Raw genomic sequence first — 20,138 nt, 5'->3', positions numbered from 1 at the left:
AGATCCTCCCCCACCCCACCGCCTCACACAGATGGGGGCTAAATGATCAAATCATTCATATAAATCAGGGATGCCACACTGTTGGCCTGTAGCCCCCACAGTAATTTTATGTGGCCCATGATGTGCTGACATAAAATTAAAGTAGAAAAAATTGTTATGAAGAAAATAGCACTTAGGGGAGATCAAGACAATACCGAATACACAATTCCCTCATTACATTTATTTCAGAGACACGCCTGATATGAATGAAAGGGCTTCAGATGGTTTATGGAAAATACCACTGTCTTTTAATTCCAATTCCGATAAATTCCATTTCCAATAACTCCAATATGTTCTACAAGAGCTTCTTGAAGCCCTCTTTTACATATGAATTTATTTATATAGGCTGCCTCATTTCCTGGATGATTGTTAGATCTCTTAAGAATCCTTTGGTTAGAAGTTATATTTTTAAAATAAAGCATGTTTAATATACCATATATACTCGAATATAAGCCCACCCGAATATCTGCTAAGGCACCTAATTTTACCACAAAAAATGCATTATATCCAGTATAAAACTGAGTATATCCAGTATTCTAAGACGTTTATGGTTTAATTGTGAATAATAAGTGAGTGCCTCGCTTGAAATAACTTCAGAATTATTTGGGGCCAATTTGGTTGACATAAACCACTTAGGTTGAAGCTAGTTATCTGCAGTAGAAAACTTCAGTTCCAGAGAATACCATCCTTCCCGTGAACATCAACAATCTAAGGAAGTACCCTGAGATAGCCAAGAGAAAATATAGAAATACCATCAAGTAGTCAGAAAGGGTTCCACTCTACTTGAGGGATGTTGTTTTTCTAAACCCCAGTACCATGTTTTCAGTGTGTTATTGTTATTAGCTGTTGATTTAATTCTGACTAATGATTATACTGTATGTTTTCAGTGTAGAAGGGTCCAGTTTTCCTCTTTCTTATGCACATACCACGTTTGGATAGTATCTTCTGTATAAAATGAAGTACTTGATTCTGAGTCACTGTTACTATTTATTAAGGCATATATGTATCTTTTAAATATTGGTTTTCAGCAGGGTAATTAAAGAAAGAAAGATTTACTGCTGACTTACAATTTCTAACTCATTTTATTGGACAGTGTTCGTTGGAAGATCCTCTTGCAGTTCCAATGTCGAAATCGGCTTTTGCTAACTGGGACACCCATTCAGAACACCATGGCAGAGGTATGCGCTAGTCAGGGCCCTAGGGTTTTTTTGTAGCCAAGAGTTCTTCATGTATGCCCCGCTGGGGAGCCTACTGCTCTATACAAAGTACAATCCCCACAACATGGTCTGCTTTAAGTAGTCTTTTTTGTTTGTTTGTTTTTAGTAGTCTTGTTGACATCAGTTTTGCTTTTTCATTCTGTAGTGTAATGGTCATGCCTTATTTTATTCTTTGAAATAATTCTTAACTAATAAACAGTAACCACATCAAGAAAGACTACCCATTAATTGCATAGATGTTTTTATACTAGAGTTGAAACGTAGTATTTAATATTTAGAGTAACTTTTGTTTTTGTAAAGTTAATTGATCATTTTGAATAGAAGTCAACGAGTTTTTTCTCCAAAGGGCCAGATAATAAATACTTTAGGTTGTGTGGGCCATCTGGTCACTGGTTTAGATATGTGATTGTGCCATGATATTGTGAGTGCAACTATAGGCAATATAGCTGCGCGTGCCTTTGTGCAGACAGACGTGCCTGCATTTTCTCCCCTCGTTCTCGTACACTGCCTTCTGGTGACCCACACAGCTGTCTCATTTTTTGTTTATTTCCAGCTCTGGGCTCTGTTACATTTCATTATGCCAACATTATTTGATTCACATGAGGAATTTAATGAATGGTTTTCCAAGGACATTGAGAGCCATGCCGAAAATAAATCTGCCATTGATGAGAGTGAGTACTGTTAAAATACGCTTTTATTTTTTTCCTGCCTATCAATGTGGCAACTAGAGAATTGTACAGTTTCCTCTCTGGGAAGACTGTCTCCCAGTATTCAAAGAAGAGCCCTGGTGGTGCAGTAATGCCAGGTTATGCTGCTGACCAGAACACAGGCCAGTGGTTCACATCCACCAGCCGCTCGGTGGGAGAATGAGGTGAGAGATTACAGCTGTGGAAGCTGGGGCCAGTTGTGTTCTGGCCTCCTGGGATGCTATGAGGTGGAATTGGTGCTACTGCAATAGTTTGAGTTTGTTCTGTTTTGTTTTTTTCTGTATTGAGAGTATCCAGGAAAGATATATGTTCCCTTATAAAATAATTGTATGTGCTTTGTATGATCAGTCGGGTCAAAAGAGAACCAGTGTAAATGATGCTGATCCTTTCGTGAGTGTTTAATGAAGGCAGAATAGACTGAGTTCAGGGATACTGCATGTGGCCTGATCTCAAAATTCATATCACAATTATATTTTCCTAAGATAGTATTGTTCTTGTGTTGACAACAAAATATTATAAGGATAACTTTCCTCCCGGGTTTATTTCTATTATGAGCTTTTGTTAAACCCTGTTTATCAATAATTTTAAACTTTTTAGATTATACCTGACTGATTTTAAGAGAATTCTGAGGTGTTTAGTATATAGACATGAAGTCATATCTGTTCACTATTAGAAAAATCCTTAAATAATTTCTTATACTACATGTTGTTAATCTGTTGACATCCTTTGAACACTGATTTCTGGGAAATACTGGAATGTGAAAATCTTACTCTTGACAACATTTACTTGAAAGACTCTTAAAAGAATTGAGATGAAAATACAGTGATCTTTGTTGATTATCATTGAATAAATAAGAGCCAAAAATGCTTTTCCTCCTTTAAGATGCAATGAAAAATTCAAGTTCCTTAAATTCCTCTGACTTGGAGATAAAAGATTAAGTTCCAGTCTTCTTTCAGAGAATATTGAGTCAAGAGTTGTTTGAAGAGCTTAGTGAGAGATGAACGTTATATTTTAAAAAATTTTTTTTCATTATATTTGTTTTTTATGTTAAATCAATATGATATATTATTTGGGGGCTTCCTGGAATTTCAGATCAACTCTCCCGCTTACATATGATCCTGAAGCCATTTATGCTAAGGAGAATCAAAAAAGATGTGGAAAATGAATTATCTGACAAGGTAAGGAAAGATGACCTTATGAATTTAAACCTTGATAAACGTCAATTTAGGGCACCCTGTAGGGAATTCCTTCAGTTATATTTACTTGAAGGGAGACCTGTAAAGCTCTTGAGAACTTGGATAGATCAAAAGACTTAAAATGAGTCACAAATTAAGGCAAGTTTTCCTTCTTGTTTTAAACTTTTGTAATAGAGAATTTGATACATTGTGAAAATAGAGAAGGTAGTATAATTAACCTCATTCCACATTCCATTATTCAACTTCAACAATGATCAACTCATGACCATTCCCTACACCCCTCTTGATTATTCTGAAGCAAATCCCAGATGTCATATTATTTCCCTTATAAATATTTTCACATGTATCTGTAAATACTTGTGGGGTTTGTTTTTTATTTTAAATACGTGGCCACAATATCAGTAACACCCTATTTTAAAAAGAACAATTCCATTTTATCACATCTGGTTAATGCTCAGATTTTCCATATTCTTTGTGTGTCTTTTTCTCTTTTAAAATGATAAATTTGTCAACAGGATCCACGCAAGGTCCACATGTAGCATCTGGGAGTTATGTCTCCTAAGTGTCTTTTAAATCCTCCTTGTTTCTTCTGTAAATCTTAGTTACATTGTCGTGGAGTTGTCTGACATATCTATTTCTTGTATTTCTGCTGAAAATCAGATTTAGAAGTTTAATGTACACAGGTCATAGCACTTTTAAAATACAAATCCAATGTCTTTGGTTTATAAAGGTTGTGTTGAGACTTGAATGTGTTGAGGCCAGGTGCAGATGTGAGAGAATGTTGGCTATTAAAGAGATGTGAGCATTTTGAACTGAGAGGAGATAAGATAAATGGTCAGATGATCCAGTTGTAAGCTTCATCGTGGTTTATTGAAAAACAATTGAAATTTGATGTTACATTTACTTTAAAAAAAAGGAAAGAATATAGAAAAGCTTCCTACAGAGAACATGTGAAATGATAGGAGAAGAAAGTCAAGGAAAGAATATTTTTGTATAATTATTCATATTACATATAGAGAAATGGAGTTTAGACAGGTGTATTATTTTCTGGTCTACGTGTATTTTCAACTTTAAGCTGATACTGCATTTTCTTAAAAACTATGTTTCCAAGTGTAAATCTTTTTGTTGATCATTAGATTGAAATCTTAATGTACTGCCAACTGACTAGCCGACAAAAGCTGCTCTATCAGGCACTGAAGAACAAAATTTCCATTGAGGACTTATTGCAGTCTTCCATGGGCTCTACTCAGCAAGCACAGACTACCACCAGCAGCCTCATGAATCTGGTCATGCAGTTTAGAAAGGTAAGAGTTTAGATTACCTAACTGTATGAACTCACTTCAAGGATTAGCATTAGTGCCAGCTATGTGAAGAACGTTGGGGCTCCCTTGTGAACATCCGAGAAACAATGCTGGTAAAAAGATGAGAATGGGGACATACACAATCACAAAGGATTTGCCACCTCTCATCGCTTCATAGAGAATGTTTCCACATGAAAATGCTCTTACCCTTACTTGTCCGTAGGTATGTAACCACCCAGAGTTATTTGAACGGCAGGAAACGTGGTCCCCATTTCATATTTCCCTAAAGCCATACCAGATTTCAAAGTTTATCTACCGTCACGGACAGATCAGGGTCTTCAATCATTCACGAGATAGGTGAGTGCATCTGTTTATCTGTACTATCTGTTGACCATAAGTGCTTTTGTCATTTGGTGTTGTATGGCTTACCAGATACATTTAGTGAAGGGGTCTTTTTTAGGAAACAGAGATGGAACAACTGTTTGTTGAGAGCCCTTGTGATCGGAATTTGTATGCTGTTAAGAGTTAACTAGATGGTCAACTTCCAGTTGCCATCTTTTCTGACTTAGGAAGGTGCAACTGTATGCAAATATGTGTACGCGTCAGAAAAGAATGGCAGCTGCCCCTGCGCCAGTGCTGAACTTGGTTCCTGGTGCATAACCAAGGACCTAGTTGTTTGTGCCTGGGTATATAGCATTTGTGAAAAACTAGTATTTTGCCCATATTTATCATCGAGTGGTTCATTTTGCCCCTGAAATGGCATTTGTGAGAGAATTAAATGACTTTCGAATCAAGCTTCATCTGAAGCATTGACCTACTTCAGAGGTAGCAGTACAGTAATGGTGGAGTGGTTGTGAAAGGTGGTCATATGTTAAAGACCACTTCCATTCAGACCCATTCCTTATGGGTCTACTCTGTTCCTCAGAGTTAGGTTGGTCCCAACTTCTGGAATTTTGTGACAGGCTCCCAGGGGATTCTTAAGGCATGCTCGTGTTTTAAGACAATTAGAAAACTCCTTCCTCTTTGAAAACAGTACCATAAAAATAGTCATCAACAATATTTAACCGACGGAAGCAGAAATTGGCCTGTTTCTTGGGTTTAATTTTAAGAGTTGTTTGTGCTAGGGGAAAGTCAATCGAAGCTGCAGTGCATCTCACGTAATAGAATGTGATCATTTACAGTGCTGGCATTGTAATGCTTTGAAGTAAATTGAGACTACTTTGAACTTGCATTATTTCTTTATACCTATTAATTATTAGTACTTATTAATTGTTTATGTCATAATTTTTGCCTGGCCACTTGGCAACACCTACTTTAAAAGCTGAATGAGTTAAAGCACGTTACAATCTAAAATATTCTCCTCAGTTTGGAATGCCCAGTCTTGTTAACTTTGCAATGTTTATCATTTAATTTATTTGGTTGGGTTTATTTTGCAGGTGGTTAAGGGTTCTCCTTTCTCCATTTGCACCAGACTATATCCAGCGGTCTCTCTTCCACAGAAAAGGTAGGTGTCTTGATCTTTGGGAAATAAGGTGTGTCAAGGATTTACCAGGATGCGTCTGTTTCCTCGATGATTGAGTTGGAACGAGTTGTGATTTGTGTGCATGCTAGCTAGCCCTGCATTTATAAAATGTTAATCTCACTAAAAGTAAATTAGCAGTCTTCATCTGTAAACTGTTCTTTGCGGCTATAACTGGAACAATAGAAGATGATTTTACATTGATCGTCCACATCTATAGTTTACACCTGCCCCTTCTTAAAGTGTCATACCCCTGAATCATGACAAAGAGAATCTAAAACACTATTATTAGCTACTGGAACGATAGTTCCCTCTTCCTTTCCCTCCATAAAATGAGCTACTGAGCTTGCAGCACTGTCAGAGGATTGGGACCGAAGGTTTAGGTCTTTCACCTCTGTCCATCTGGGGTTTCATCTCTACCGGCTTGTTACAGAGAGAAGGCAATCAACTAATGAACCGAAAGCCCTAAAGATAATTGGTAAACCAACTCTATTCTGGCCTATCTGCCATCCCTCTACTGCCTGTGTAAAGCAACAATGTAAAATTAACTTCTATCCTAGTGGCTAGGTTGGATTCCGGAGAATATAAATGTTTTGATTGTTTTTGGGAAAATGTTGCAGTTCAGGCTTTGAGTATTATCTTTTGGTTTGGTTTGATATTCCAGGTGTTAATGAAGAAAGCTGTTTTTCTTTCCTTCGGTTTATTGATGTATCTCCAGCAGAAATGGCAAACCTTATGCTTCAGGGACTTTTGGCCAGGTGAGTTGCCTTATTATTTGATGAGAAAAAATGTAACAACAAAGGTTGAATGGTATGAAGTTAAATATTCAGTATTAATAGCTTATAATTTTAGAGACTATCTTCTGTTAAGATAGAAATTAATTTATAAGAGAAAATTTATAATTTTAGAAATCACTTAATAATTGCATGATGTTTTAATATTAAAATAAATAAAACTATTTGTACCCCTCATCCATATTCCACCAGTTCTTTAAGTCCTGTAGTTTCTAGTTAGCCTTTTTCATTTTTACTGCCTTCCATGGGATAAATGGGCTCAGTGGTGATTGCAGCATAGACTTCTTTAAGCATTGTTCTGGACAGCTTAATTCTGTTCTTATACTTGGGCAGAATGGTTTTTATTCACATTATTACTTTGTATTTATAGTAAAGAGTGGCCTCAGTAGGAAAACCTATCTCCCTAATAGAAGGAGAGGTGCTTTAGCAAGATGTTAGTTTTCCTCCATAGTGACCCAAGTCGCATACCATAGCAATCAATCAATGCTTGTCAATGACAGAAACAATGGAACAAAATAAGAAACAGCTTTCTCTGAAAGTAAGATGATCGGCTGTTTCTAAAATTCTCAGGGTCATGTTAATGACAAAGCTGGGAAGGTTCCTCACTGCTATGAACGACCCTCAAACCTCTGTGGAGCACTGAATAAGCATGTCTGATGTGGTTTGTTTCAGATGGTTAGCTCTTTTCCTGTCTCTGAAAGCCTCCTACAGGCTCCATCAACTGCGCTCCTGGGGAGACCCAGAATGGGAGAGCCAGCAGAGATATCTGAGAAACAAGGATTTCCTTCTTGGGATTAATTTTCCGCTCTCCTTTCCCAACCTTTGCAGTTGCCCTTTGTTAAAGGTAAGCAATTATTTCATCGTGATACACAGTGCCATCAAGTCAGTTATGACTCCTCGTGACCCTCTCTAGGGCTTCCAGGGCTGTCCATCTTCATAGGAACAGACAACCTCTTCTTTCTCTTGGAAAGTAACTGATGAGTTTTAACCACTGACCTTGGTTAATCCACAGTGTCAGCAGGGCTCCTTTAGTATCAATATAAGTAGAAGAGAGTAAATAATAGCCTGATCAAGCCAGAAAGATCCCAGAGAAGTAGATGCAGTGCTTTCAGCTATGGCTTATGTATATGTAACTTATACACCAGTGTGCCCAGAAGTGTGTGGCTTGATAAGTTTATACCTGTATAACAGCTACCTCTCGCAAGATAGAGAACATTTACGTGTATTTAATGTCACTCGACTGTCCGTAAGGAATCCTGGTGGCACAGGAGGTAAAGCCTTGGCTGCTGACCAGAAACGATCAGCAGTTCGACCCCACCAGCTGTTCCTCGGGAGAAAGGGTAGCAGTTGGCTTTTGGAGAAAGCCTATTAGGCTGCTTCACTCTGTCCTTTAGGGTTGCTATGAGTTATAGTTGACTGGATAGCAATGAGTTAAGCTGTGTGTACATGTGAAGACTGCTGAAAGAGCAGATACTGTGTTGCTTATATGTTTGCCATAATTAAGATGAAAATAAATATACATCTCCAGTCTCCTATTTAATACCTCTAATTAAGAACAAAGGTAATTATTATCTGTTTTTGCCTCATTTTGAACTTCATATAAATGGAATTATCCAACGTGTTTTATTATGTCTGATCTGCATCCACGTTGCATATATCAATAGTTAAGCTTGTCTTTTGGTTGATGGAAGCACTAATTTCTCTGAGGTTGACATCTAGTAGAAGCGTTACATTATCAAGTACATGTGTATGTATCCTTTTAGTAGCTACTAGTCAAACATTTTTCTAATGTAATGTATAAGACTTGTGGTGAGTCTACGTTTTGTTCAACACTCGGTGTTACCAGTCTTTCTAATTACGGCTATTTTTTATGGCGTTGTAGTGGCATCTCACTGTGGTTTCAAATTGTAGAACATGGAAAATCCTGACATTGAGTGTTTTCTCAACAGTTGTTGCCTTTTGCCGAGTAAGTAGGGTGAGAGTGATAAGAAATGAGGTAAGAGACTGACTCCATGGCAGTGAGTTTGGAGTTTAAAAAAATAGAAATTAAGTAAGAGATACAGGTATAGGTGCGGGGCCTCCTAGATTGTTGTAGCGTCTGGTTTTCATCCTGAATGAGGCAGGAACACGGGCAGCATTTTGAGAAGAGCCGTGGCACTTAGTCTATCCTTTCAGTTAGACGGAGTTTGCAAGCTGGAATGTCTTCTGACTGGTAACTGTTACTCGCCTCTTCTGCAATAAAAGCCCGCAGTTTAATGATGTTCTTCTAACAGTGTGGTGTGTTTGCTTGTACTCTGGAGATAGGATCAATAATAAGCAATGCCGAGACGGCTTCAGGAAATAATGCCAGTGGCAGCAGCTTAAGTTTCTACTGTGGAACTTTTTCTCCTGCATCTGCTTGGAATGCTAATCCATCTGATGAAAAGTTGCTTAATGGCCTTTAAACAGATTCCTTTTCTTAACCTCTAAATTTACTAATAGATCTTGCTCCTATTATTTAATGGTTACTATTGTCTGCTAGTTGTTTTGAAACAGAAAAGCATCATTATCCCAAGTACCAGGGGTCTCCAAAAATTTTATGGAAAAATAGAATTGAAGATTGTAGCATCTTTTCATTTATTGAAATCCTCTTGCATTTGCTATGCCTGCCTTATTTTACACGTAGAGATAGGCATCGTTTTTAACTTGTATTTGTCTCTATTTGTGAAAATAGTGGTATGTTCAGAATACCTGCTGAGTGAGATCCTCATATATACAGTTAATGAATTACCTAAAAAATTCAGAACTGAACAATATGCTATATTGGAAATGGGTAGTAAAATCTGAAAGTATTCTTTTTGTTTTGTTTTAACATTTTATTAGGGACTCATACAACTCTTATCACAATCCATACACACATCAATTGTGTAAAGCACATCTGTACATTCTTTGCCCTCATCATTTTCAAAGCATTTGCTCTCCACTTTGCATCAGGTCCTCTTTTTGCCCCTCCTTCCCTGCTTCCTCCTCCCTCATGAGCCCTTGTTTGTTTTTAAAAAATATGTAGATATCCAACTGACCTACTCTGCTTATTGTCATTGTTACTATAAGCTAGTTTCACTTTGGTCATGAGATAGGTTTCTGTATATGTGATTCTGTTTCTGGACTTAATCCACTCCTTTGGCTCATTTGTGTGTTCTTGAGTCCATAGCAAACCAAAAAAAGCAAACTCACTGCCATCAAGTCAGTGTCATTTCAGAGAGACCCTATCAGACAAGGTAAAACTGCCCCTGTGAGTTTCCAATACTTTAAATTTTTACGGGAGTAAAAGGCCCAGTCGTTCTTCCATGGGGCAACTACTGATTTCAAACTGCTGACCTTGCAGTCAACAGCCCAGCCAGTCCCTGGAAAAGGAATGCAAAGAAGAGGCAGCCCCTCAACAAAATGGATCGACAGTGCGGAAACAATGGGTTTGAGCATAGGAATCTGTACTATTTCACAGTCATAAGCACAGTCTCCTATACGAAGTCTTTTTTATCTGGTAGTACAAGCCCTCCAACATAATTTTCCTTTAATGTTTTCTGACAACATGAACTGCCTAAGCTCTTTGCAATTTTCTATAAATTCTATAATCCACTTAAAAGATTTGTGCTATTCTCATATGCTCTTTAGCAATCTAGGTAGTATAGGCTATTGATCCCCAAATACTTTTTGATCATGTGTACCTCTCATTAAAAGATTATGAATCTTTGATGAATTATAACACCTGTATATAAAGTAGCTTTAAGAACTTTATGGACAGCTTTCATTATTTTTAAATTCCTTTTTCCATAAACATTTTAAAGCTGTTACATTAAAAATTATACATATGACACCCTGGAAAAGGCAAAATTATAGAGACACTAACAGCAGCGACAATTCAGGGAAAGACTATGAGGAGGAACAGGTGATGCCTGGGATCTTTAGGGCAGTGAAGACCACTCTGGATCATTGCTGTCAAGCTCGCAGGTAGGGTGCTGTTATTGAAAGCGCCACTGGTGCCGTAAGGTCTGCTTCCAAAGTAGCTTACTTACGTACCTGACAAATGCTGACGGAATTTTGGTAGAAGGTCTTGGTTCCTTACTAGTTGAATTTTTCCATAGAGTTGCTTGAGTGTCTTCCTGGCTTTATTTTCTCATAGTGAGTTGATCCAAGAAAGGAAAGGAGGAAGCCACAATTCCAAGGAAGAAAAGACCATGTCGTCTATTTCTGTCAAGATTATAGCTAAGATATCCTATCAGGCAATTCTATTCTGTCGTCAGTAAGGTCACAGTGAGTCATTTGGAGCCTGCTTGTTATAGTGCTCAATAACAATAAAAGCTCCCCACCCTCTTGGGTGGCTGGGGGAAATACCAAGGAGTTTGTGGGCCTGTCTTAAAACCACCACATTACATGGTGCCGTTCCATTAGCTACTTAATTACATTGTAAAGAATACTTTAATAGTCTCTTCTGAAGTTTGACTTAGCCCATACATGGCACCGTGAGAATCCTTAGACTGGAAATGATTTTGCAGCCTCTCCCTCCGTCAGCGTGGCTGTTTCTGTAAGTGTTACTGACTTCCGCAGAATGCACTACGGTTTGATATTAAATACAATAGAATGCTGGCGTGTGATCTTCAAAAGGGAATCCGTGCTCCTCTGGTGAGCAACATCTGCTTCACGGAAAATTGTGTTCTGATCTACATATTACATCTTTCTTTTAAATCATTTTATTGGGGCTCGTACAACTCTTATCACAATCCATACATACATCCATTCTGTCAAGCACATTTGTACATTTGTTGCCATCATCATTCTCCAAACATTTGCTTTCTACTTGAGCCCTTGGTATCAGCTCCTCATTTTCCGCCCTCCTTCCTTTCCCCACCCCATCACAAAGCCTTGATAATTTATAAATTATTATTTGGTCATATCTTTGAATAAATAAATTGTCATATATTCATATGTGGAATATTAATCATCTGTAAAGATAAATGAAGTTCTGAAACATGATATGGCATAGATTAACAAAGAAAGCATTTTGCTAAATACAATAATTCAGACACAGACAAATATTGGGTACCATTTACAAAAAGAGGAAGCATCTCCTTTGGGCATGTATAAGGAGACAAAGGTATCCCCGGTGATGGAATGAGTTAGTACCCCTTGGGTTGCTAACTGTAACATCAACCACCAACCGCTTCAAGAGAAAGAGGAGGCGTTCTGCTCCTGTAAAGACTTAGTCTAGAAACCCACAGGGACATTCTACTCTGTCCTGTCAGGTCACTAGGAGTTAAAATCAACTCCATAGCAGTGAGATTGGTTTGGAGGCAGGGGCCAGATAGGAATTATTTCTGAGGAACATTGGATTTTTGTTTGGATGCTGTACTTAATGTCACTTAAAAAATGGTTTACATGGCAAGTTTTTTGTTGGATATATATTAAGTATTGTTCCAGTAGCCAGTATTTCTAAATACAATTTATTCTTATTTCTCTTTGGAGACAAGTAATGAGTATTGGCTTCCTGATCGCCACAAGCAATCTCAGATCACATACTGTTAGCTTGCTGTTGTTAGGCGTCATTGAGTCTGTTCCAGCCCACACAGCAGAGCGAAACACTGTCCAGCCCTGTGCCATCCTCACAGTTGTTCCTGGGCTTGAGGCAAGTGTTGTGGCCACAGTGACCATCCACCCCTTTGATGGCCTTCCTCCTTCTCGCTGCCCCTCTTCTTTACCAAACATGATGTCCTTCTCCAGGGACTGCTCTCCCCTACAACATGCCCAAAGTCTTGCCACCCTTGCCTCTAAGGAGCGCCCCAGCTGTACCTCTTCTGTGATCAATCGGTTTGTCCTTTTAGCAGTCCATAGCACTTTCACAATTCTTCGCCAGCACCCCAATCCTAATGCATCCACTCTTCTCCAGTCTTTATTCGTGTCCAACTTTGACATGCATGTGAGGCAATTGGAAAATACCATGGCTTGGGTCAGGCACACCTTAATCCTCAACTTAACGTACTTGCTTTCCAGTACTCTAATGAGGTTCTTGTGCAGCAGTCCGGAGTGAGAAGTTCTTTTGTTCCCCATAGTAACTGTAAAACCTTGTTCTCACTCTGCAGTAAATGTCACATTTGAATTCTTTGTTACAGACTAAAGTAGACTTAGGACACAGAGCAATTGACACTTTAGGACTGTTTCAGTTAAAAGTTTAGGATTTTAAAAATATCTCTCAATGAGAATGAGTTCTGATAATTTCTTCATCTTATGATTCTTGAGTAACAAAAGCCAACATGGTTCCTTATGGTCCACTTAATTTTATTATATTTCAACCTGCTTTATTCTGACTAATTTTAGGAGTGAATATGTATATATATCTAACTCAGGACTTTCATTAATTAATTCTCACCCACCACCACCTTGTGCTCACCACTTTCCCCAATGATGTTCTTAAGCAGAGGTCTTTCTTAGACTATTTTGCAGTAGGTAAGGAGTGTGAGTCTCACACATAGGACCTGTAATCTTTTGTTGTTCTTGAGAGGAATAAAGAAAAAAAACAGAACCTGTGGTTTCATATACCATTTGATTAATTTTTTTTTCAGGACACAACACTAGAATATATCCAAATAAATGTCGCAATAAAATGATAGTTGGCAGAAACAGGGTACCAGTATTGATTCCATCCCCTGTCTTAGGCCCAGTGAGGCTGTTGTCATGGCAATGGTCTACTTTGGCTTTGGCATGATGCATAATGAAAGCTTTATAGGCTCAGATTTAGCAACTTAAAATACACAGAGAATATTTTGAATAATCTTAAACATTAAGGGTTTTTGTTTTTAGGTAGCATATGGTTAAGCTTTAAGCATTATTATCTGCTCACTGGCTGTGGATGAAGACTCCCCGAACAGGAGGTTTTGGAAAACTCTTCTGCTGGATGTCACTTTTCAGCTCCAGTCGCTGTATCTGTCGTCTTTTCCCGGGGAAAGCTCGGGGAAGCCATTGTGTTTGGAGGTTTTCTGTATTTCATTTTCCACCTTTTGGTGAGGTGACTTAAATGTCTGTTACATAGAATTCATGTAGCCTAACATTTGATCTCTAAATACCACTCCCCTTCATTTGAAGTGAGACCTTTATATCTGTTTGACAGTAAAAAATACTGTCATTTTATTGGAGGCTCTTACAGCTCTTATCACAATCCATACATCAATTGTATCAAGCACCTTTGTATATATGTTGACTTCATCATTTAAAAAATATTTTCTATCTGTTTGAGCCCTTGGTAGCAGCTCCTTTTCCCCCCTCACTCTCCCACCCTCCCATTCTTATGGACCCCTGATAAATTATAAATTATTATTATTTTCATATCTTACACCCCCCACTATCTCCCTGCATCCACTTTATTGTTGTTCGCCCTCCTGGGCCGGGGTGGGGGGTGGGATTGTGTGCATCATTGTAGTTGGCCCCCCGTTTCTCCCCACACACCTTCCCCGTTGACATGTTTTTTTAAGAATGGAGGCAGAAAATTAGTTTCTAAGTAATGAAAACCTAATATTAACATAAGTATTCTTTTCAATGTTCAATAAGACATGGAAAACAAAGCATGGACCCTGTGTCTGTGGGAGAAACATGGGTGTGTTTTCTGTGCTACTTTGTGGCAAGGAGTGTGCAGCTGTGAGGCCTATCGTCCTGGCCCACTTACTTTCACGGCAGACCTTTCCCTGGTGCCAAAAGACTCTTCACAAAAAAGCCAACTTCGCTACGATGTGCACATTGTGGTGTTGGCAGCAAGATGCACACAGCTGCCAGTGCCTACAGGGTATTGAGACATTTAAGAGCATGAGAAAGGGACAGCAGAATAGCAGAAGCTGTGACCGCATTATTACCAAGTCACATCACCCGTAGTGTAACATTCTGTTTCTCTTTTCCTAATTTGTTTTTGGCCAAAATAAACCAAAGGCGCAATGAACTCTTTTCTCTTCCTCCACCCCCTAGCATCCTACACAATGGATTGTAAAGATATCCTTTATGTTCTTTTCTCTCAAACATTAAAATTATATGGCTCTAGCAATGGCTCACAGTTCATTTTATTATATAAAGTTACATTTCCAAGAACCATCTGTACTAAGGAAGATTTTATGGAGCCAATGTTAGTTTTAAAAAATGAGAAAAGTGCTTATTGGATAAAATGTTTTGGGAGTAGTAAGGGTTTCTCTAAAGCTCAGGCAGCATGTTGAGCATTTTAAACTGGTGATTTTTATTATTTATTTTTAATCGAAAGTTAGAAAGCTACAAATCATCTTAACTTCTAATGAGAATACAGTCTTAATCTTGCTCATATACAGCAAGTAAATTTGTTCAAGTTTAGAAATTACCTCTGGAAATCGAATTGTTACTAAGCAAAGGTGTCATAAATATACAGTGAGTACTGTACTCCTTTTTAGTGATGAGTGCAACACTGAAGACTAGGATGGATGGAAGTGTTCCTTTCTTTCATCTTCTCTCCTATTCTTGGGACGAGTTTTGCCATTTTGGAACAGTTAAGGGTCTTGAGCAGTCAGAGCTTGTGTCGGCTACTGTAGCTGCGGCCTCCGCCTCCACCCGAGGAATGCTCTGGAGTGCAGTGGGCGCCCCAGCTCAGTGAGCAGCACTGCTCAGATCTGGGGCATCCTTCTCTACCCGCCCAGGAGAACTAGGAGGAGCCACTACTGATATCAGAAATATACTTTTGGGAAATGAAAAATTTAGCTAAAATTTTTGTCTTCATCTGTAGTTCAACAATCGGAATTGTGGGGGGAATGTGAAGAGCAGGCTTACACCAGCCTAATAGTCTTCATGATGATGTTCGTAGTCGGCGTCCAGATGACAATGGGCGTAAACATAGATAGACTGATGAACTTTAAGTAGACGCCAGCCAGCCAGTATAAAGATGAGAACATAAATACTGCTGAGAAGCTCTGAAGGCAAATTATTTTCTGGGTCACAGGGGTTTTAGCATCAGGCATATCAAAGGTGCGTGGGCCCCGCATTGTAGTAATGTTGTAAAGACTCTTGTATTGTAAGATGAGCTGATACCAGCATTCAAGCAGAACAAAAATGTCTTGAGAATGATGATGGCAACAAATGTGCTTGACATTATGGGTGCATATATGGATTGTGATAAGTCGTACAAACCCCCAGTAAAAAAATTTATTTTTTTGAAAATTAAATAAAAATAAAAATAATTAAAAAAAAGAAGTTGGTGAAAACAAAGCCCAACTATCCTGGAAAAACAATTAAAGGCATTCCATTTGTTCATGACCATTACTTAGAAGATGGTGATTGCCCTATGGAAACAGATAATATATGTGTGTGTGTGTGTGTGTGTGTGTGTGTATATATATATATGTGTGTGTGTATATCTATCTATCTTACTAGACAATTCAAGATGCCTTGAAAACCCCTGGAAAGCTTGCTAGTCTGTGTGGAACAATATAATACACTGAGCCAAGAGTTCTTAAAAATTGGTACTAGAAACTTTGAGTACCAGAATTATAGCTTATGCTCCTCCAGAAGGTCCTGCATATGTTTTGATCCTGGTTTGTTTTCTTGATCATATGTAGACGGCATTGTGAGTCATTTTCCCCCATAAGGTTGTTTGTACATGCATCAATCTTTTTTATGTGAGAAGCCAATAAAGCAAATAAGTAATCAAGAATGGAGATCCAAAGATAAAATCAGGGAACATATGAAAGGGAAACAATACACTGAGGTAAAATCTTTTAACATTGCACTAAAGAGGGAATATCTGGATCTCATATATAGAAATGTTCTGATCCCACTGAAGAGTTCTTTGAAAGTGAATATTACATATTTAAAATATTGTGTGTGAACTGGAAATGCAATCTTTAACATTGACTGTGAGGTCTGTTAAGATACATTTTTGGAAAAAATTTAGATACAGAAATATATGTTTGACGAATTTATGTTTTAAAATATTGTTTAAATCGTAGAACTAAAGATTTTATGTTCTCTTCCTGGTCGCTTATACTGATGTCACCAAATAAACAGAACAGTCACCTTGCTAAAAGCTATACTGCACTGTATTGGTACATACACATAATGTCAAAGGAATTTTGTTAAGGAGAATTGAAGAATAAAATGTTACTGGTCATTTTTAACTCAAGGCATGAGTTTGCATCTGTAATAAAACATAACTGAGGCAAACTTTCACTCACACACACATTTATAATTGGCAATAACTTTTTCATAAAAAGATAGAGTTTCTGGTGACTGGTGCTCCAGGAGCAGCAGACACGACCAAGCTCAGGAACCACACCACATACAGCCAATCCTGAAAATGGCACCAAGAGACCCCGACCACAATGTTATGAATCTCTTATGGGGGTGGACCCCAAGTTCCAGAGGAACATGTGCTCTTCCAAGAAGCACAAAAGAGCCTGAGGAAAGCACAAACCAACAATGCCAACGCCATGCATGCTCATGCGCAGGTTATTGAGGCTCTTGTGAAGTCCAAGGGGGTCAAGGCTAAGATCCGAAGGGGCGCTAACCACAAACGCAGTCGACCGGTCTACACTGCCCACCCCAGCTTGGCAAGTGGGCTCAGGTACATATTACCAAGGGTCTGCGGCTCTGCCGACCCAAGGCGCAAAGTAAGGCTGACATTCCAGCTTAAGCTGCCAAGGGTACCCAGGCTCCCGCAAAGTAGCGTTCTCCACCTGAGGACAGGAGGGACTGGTCTGACCCCTGGGCTGCCATTTGCACGGGCTGGTGTCCTCCTGTACTATTTGTACAAATAAACTTAAGGCGAGGAAAAAAAAAAGTAGAGATGACACTTGCTTCAAATACATTAATAAAAACATGTTTATTGGCATAAATATATACAAACATGTCTATATCCTTGACCGTATTATATACATGCTTGGTTCTCATGACTGTTTTTTTTATTAGAAATCATGGTATTTGCGTGTTTGCAAATATAAGGGATTAAGCCTTTAAGTCAGCTGTTTACTATGTCGCCTTTTTCTCACTTAGCTTTCACCACATGTAGTTGTTGTTGGCACTAACTTGTGTTTTTGTTTGTAGTCTCTTGTTTTCAGCAGCCACTGTCAAGCAGTGAGTGGCTTCTCAGACCAGGTCATCCACCAGCGGAGATCAGCTACCTCCTCACTTCGTTGCTGCCTGCTCACTGAGCTGCCATCATTTTTGTGTGTGGCCAGTCCACGAGTAAGTGCCATAGGAGGGAGGAGACAATATTCAAATAGATATATTTGAAGAAATGAACCAATTTTCAAGGGATACGTTTCTTAAACAGAACTGTGTTAACTTGTCTGGGTCTTTAAAAAAATGTATTGCAAAGGGAGACCAGACCATCCAGTGTCTTATCTTTCCCAAGGTAGCTCTTGCTCCCTTTGATTGTGTGGGTTCAAGACGTGTTATATGCTGCGTAGGAGTGGTTCCTTTCCCTGACCACATTGCTCCTGTATAGGTCCTTTCCTCTAGTCAGGGCTTCAAAACAACGATGGGGACAGGCCATCTGCCCAACAGCCCAGTGAGGGGCAGTAGAATCTCCGAAGAGAAGGGGGATCACTTGTCACCTGCATTGAGGTTTTTGAGTGTCTTTCGTAAGAGGGCCCCAGCCTGGGGGAGAGATTTGATCTGGCCTATCACCTCCGTACAGTCTCGAAATAAGAAAAGGAGACGTGACACTCGACATCAAGAAGTTTTCGAGCCCGATACTTTCACTCTCTCCAAAGCAGGGCTGCCTAGACGGTGGTTCGCGTGCTATGTCCTACCTAGGCAGCACCTGTTGCCTCGTTGTCTTCCCCATTTCGCTGTTTGCCCTTATTCGCCCATCAAGAGGAGTTTCTCGTGCAGTTGCAGCTTTGAACAGCTGCCGGGCCCTCCCGGAGCCCCTGGTCAAACTGTGCTCCAGTGATTGCTTGACAGCAGTGCTGCCAAGCCCCCCTTGGCACTATGGCGCTTGCTTGCCGCTTCCTCCTGCTCGGCTCCTGGCCTTGTTGATCAGAGCCCAACAAAAGCACTCTTCTTGCATTCATAAAGAACTATCAGCGGGCGGGGGGTGGGGGGGACAGAATAGCGGTGTGGTCAGACCGGTTAAAACAAAGAACATCGGACCTCCGAGGGCAACTCTCCCTTAGCCAGAAGACTCTTAGAGGCTGACCTTTCTCACCCTCTTGTTTCTCCACTAACCGTACCCTAGCAGTTCTATTTTGAAAAGGAAGAGTCTTCTGGATCTTTTTTCAGTTAAATGTTCTATTATTCTTCACATCAGGTACATTCTTGCCTTATTATCAGAGGACAGAATTTGGGAGAGGATCTAAAAAAGATGTTATATAGGAACGGGATAATAAGTAATGAGTCCCGTTAACTTCTACCTGTCTAGAATGTTCCTGCTAATCCTGTGCTATATGAACGTGATTCCTTTGTCACCATCAACTGTGTTTGCTTTATATTGGCTAACAAGGTGTATGTCCTATTCTTCCAAAGCATTCTTGGTTCAAAAGCTTACCTTGATGCGTACCAACACTCTTTTTCTTAGAAGTAAGTACTTCCATAGAGGACAGCCTTGAAGCTTCTTTACATGTTTGATTTTATTCTCTTGACCTTGATCTGATCTATATATGCAGAGAGACCTAATACGGCTGGATCGCTCTGAGTCAGGAATGTCAATGTGTGTTTACTACTTATATCTATTTGTTTTATAAAGCCATTAAACAATGAGCTACTTAAGACTGTAATTGCATTGGTGAACATAAAAATTTGTCATTGTACCCAGCCAGCACTTCAGCTCTCAGGAACAACACTCTCCCAACAGACTCGCACGCCCACCCTCCAATGTACCGCTTTGTCGCTGTTTTTCCAGGAGCGCGAGCTTTGCGCTGCTGTTGGCTTAAGGAGCAATACACTGTAGTCTGGGGAAGACTGTAATAACCACTAACTGTGCAGAGAGAGTTTTATCATTTGGCTAGAGGACGGTGCCCTAGCACCCACCTTTCCTATTCAGCCCCTCTCTGAAAATGGGGCTAACTACCCCGGGTTTCTGAAGACAGGAGGAAGGGATTTTAAAATGTCACACACAGCCAGTCAGCCATGTCATGCAGTGAATTCATCGTCTTCCCTTCATTTCCGACTTAACCTAGGTTAGGGAGAGCGAAAGTGCTTACCTTTGAAGCCTCAATATTGGACTAGAGTTGAGGCAGTGAGTTTCCCTGGCATATGCGGTGAACATTCACATTCCTTCAGGAAGAACTGTGTCATTAAGGAATTATAGGAGCTATTTTCTTACTAGCTGAGGAAATCATTCTCTAAGGGTTAATAAACTAAAGCCCTGCGAATTCATCCGACCAGAAAACT

General features: G+C 39.3%; 1 protein-coding gene across 1 annotated transcript in view; it reads left to right on the top strand.

Moving 5' to 3' along the window:
- The window catches only part of INO80 (INO80 complex ATPase subunit), a 133,329-nt gene that overhangs the window by 60,819 nt on the left and 52,372 nt on the right, over positions 1–20,138 (top strand). Inside the window, exons 17-25 of the mRNA XM_075530736.1 lie at positions 1,133–1,217; positions 1,810–1,927; positions 3,056–3,141; positions 4,296–4,463; positions 4,684–4,817; positions 5,897–5,964; positions 6,644–6,737; positions 7,446–7,617; positions 17,847–17,987. Of these exons, the coding sequence (XP_075386851.1) occupies positions 1,133–1,217; positions 1,810–1,927; positions 3,056–3,141; positions 4,296–4,463; positions 4,684–4,817; positions 5,897–5,964; positions 6,644–6,737; positions 7,446–7,617; positions 17,847–17,987 (1,066 nt within the window). The remainder of the gene's footprint in view (positions 1–1,132; positions 1,218–1,809; positions 1,928–3,055; positions 3,142–4,295; positions 4,464–4,683; positions 4,818–5,896; positions 5,965–6,643; positions 6,738–7,445; positions 7,618–17,846; positions 17,988–20,138) is intronic.

The sequence above is a fragment of the Tenrec ecaudatus genome, chromosome 14, assembly GCF_050624435.1.
Source record: "Tenrec ecaudatus isolate mTenEca1 chromosome 14, mTenEca1.hap1, whole genome shotgun sequence".
NCBI lineage: Eukaryota > Metazoa > Chordata > Mammalia > Afrosoricida > Tenrecidae > Tenrec > Tenrec ecaudatus.
This window is presented reverse-complemented; position numbering and strand designations above follow the sequence as displayed.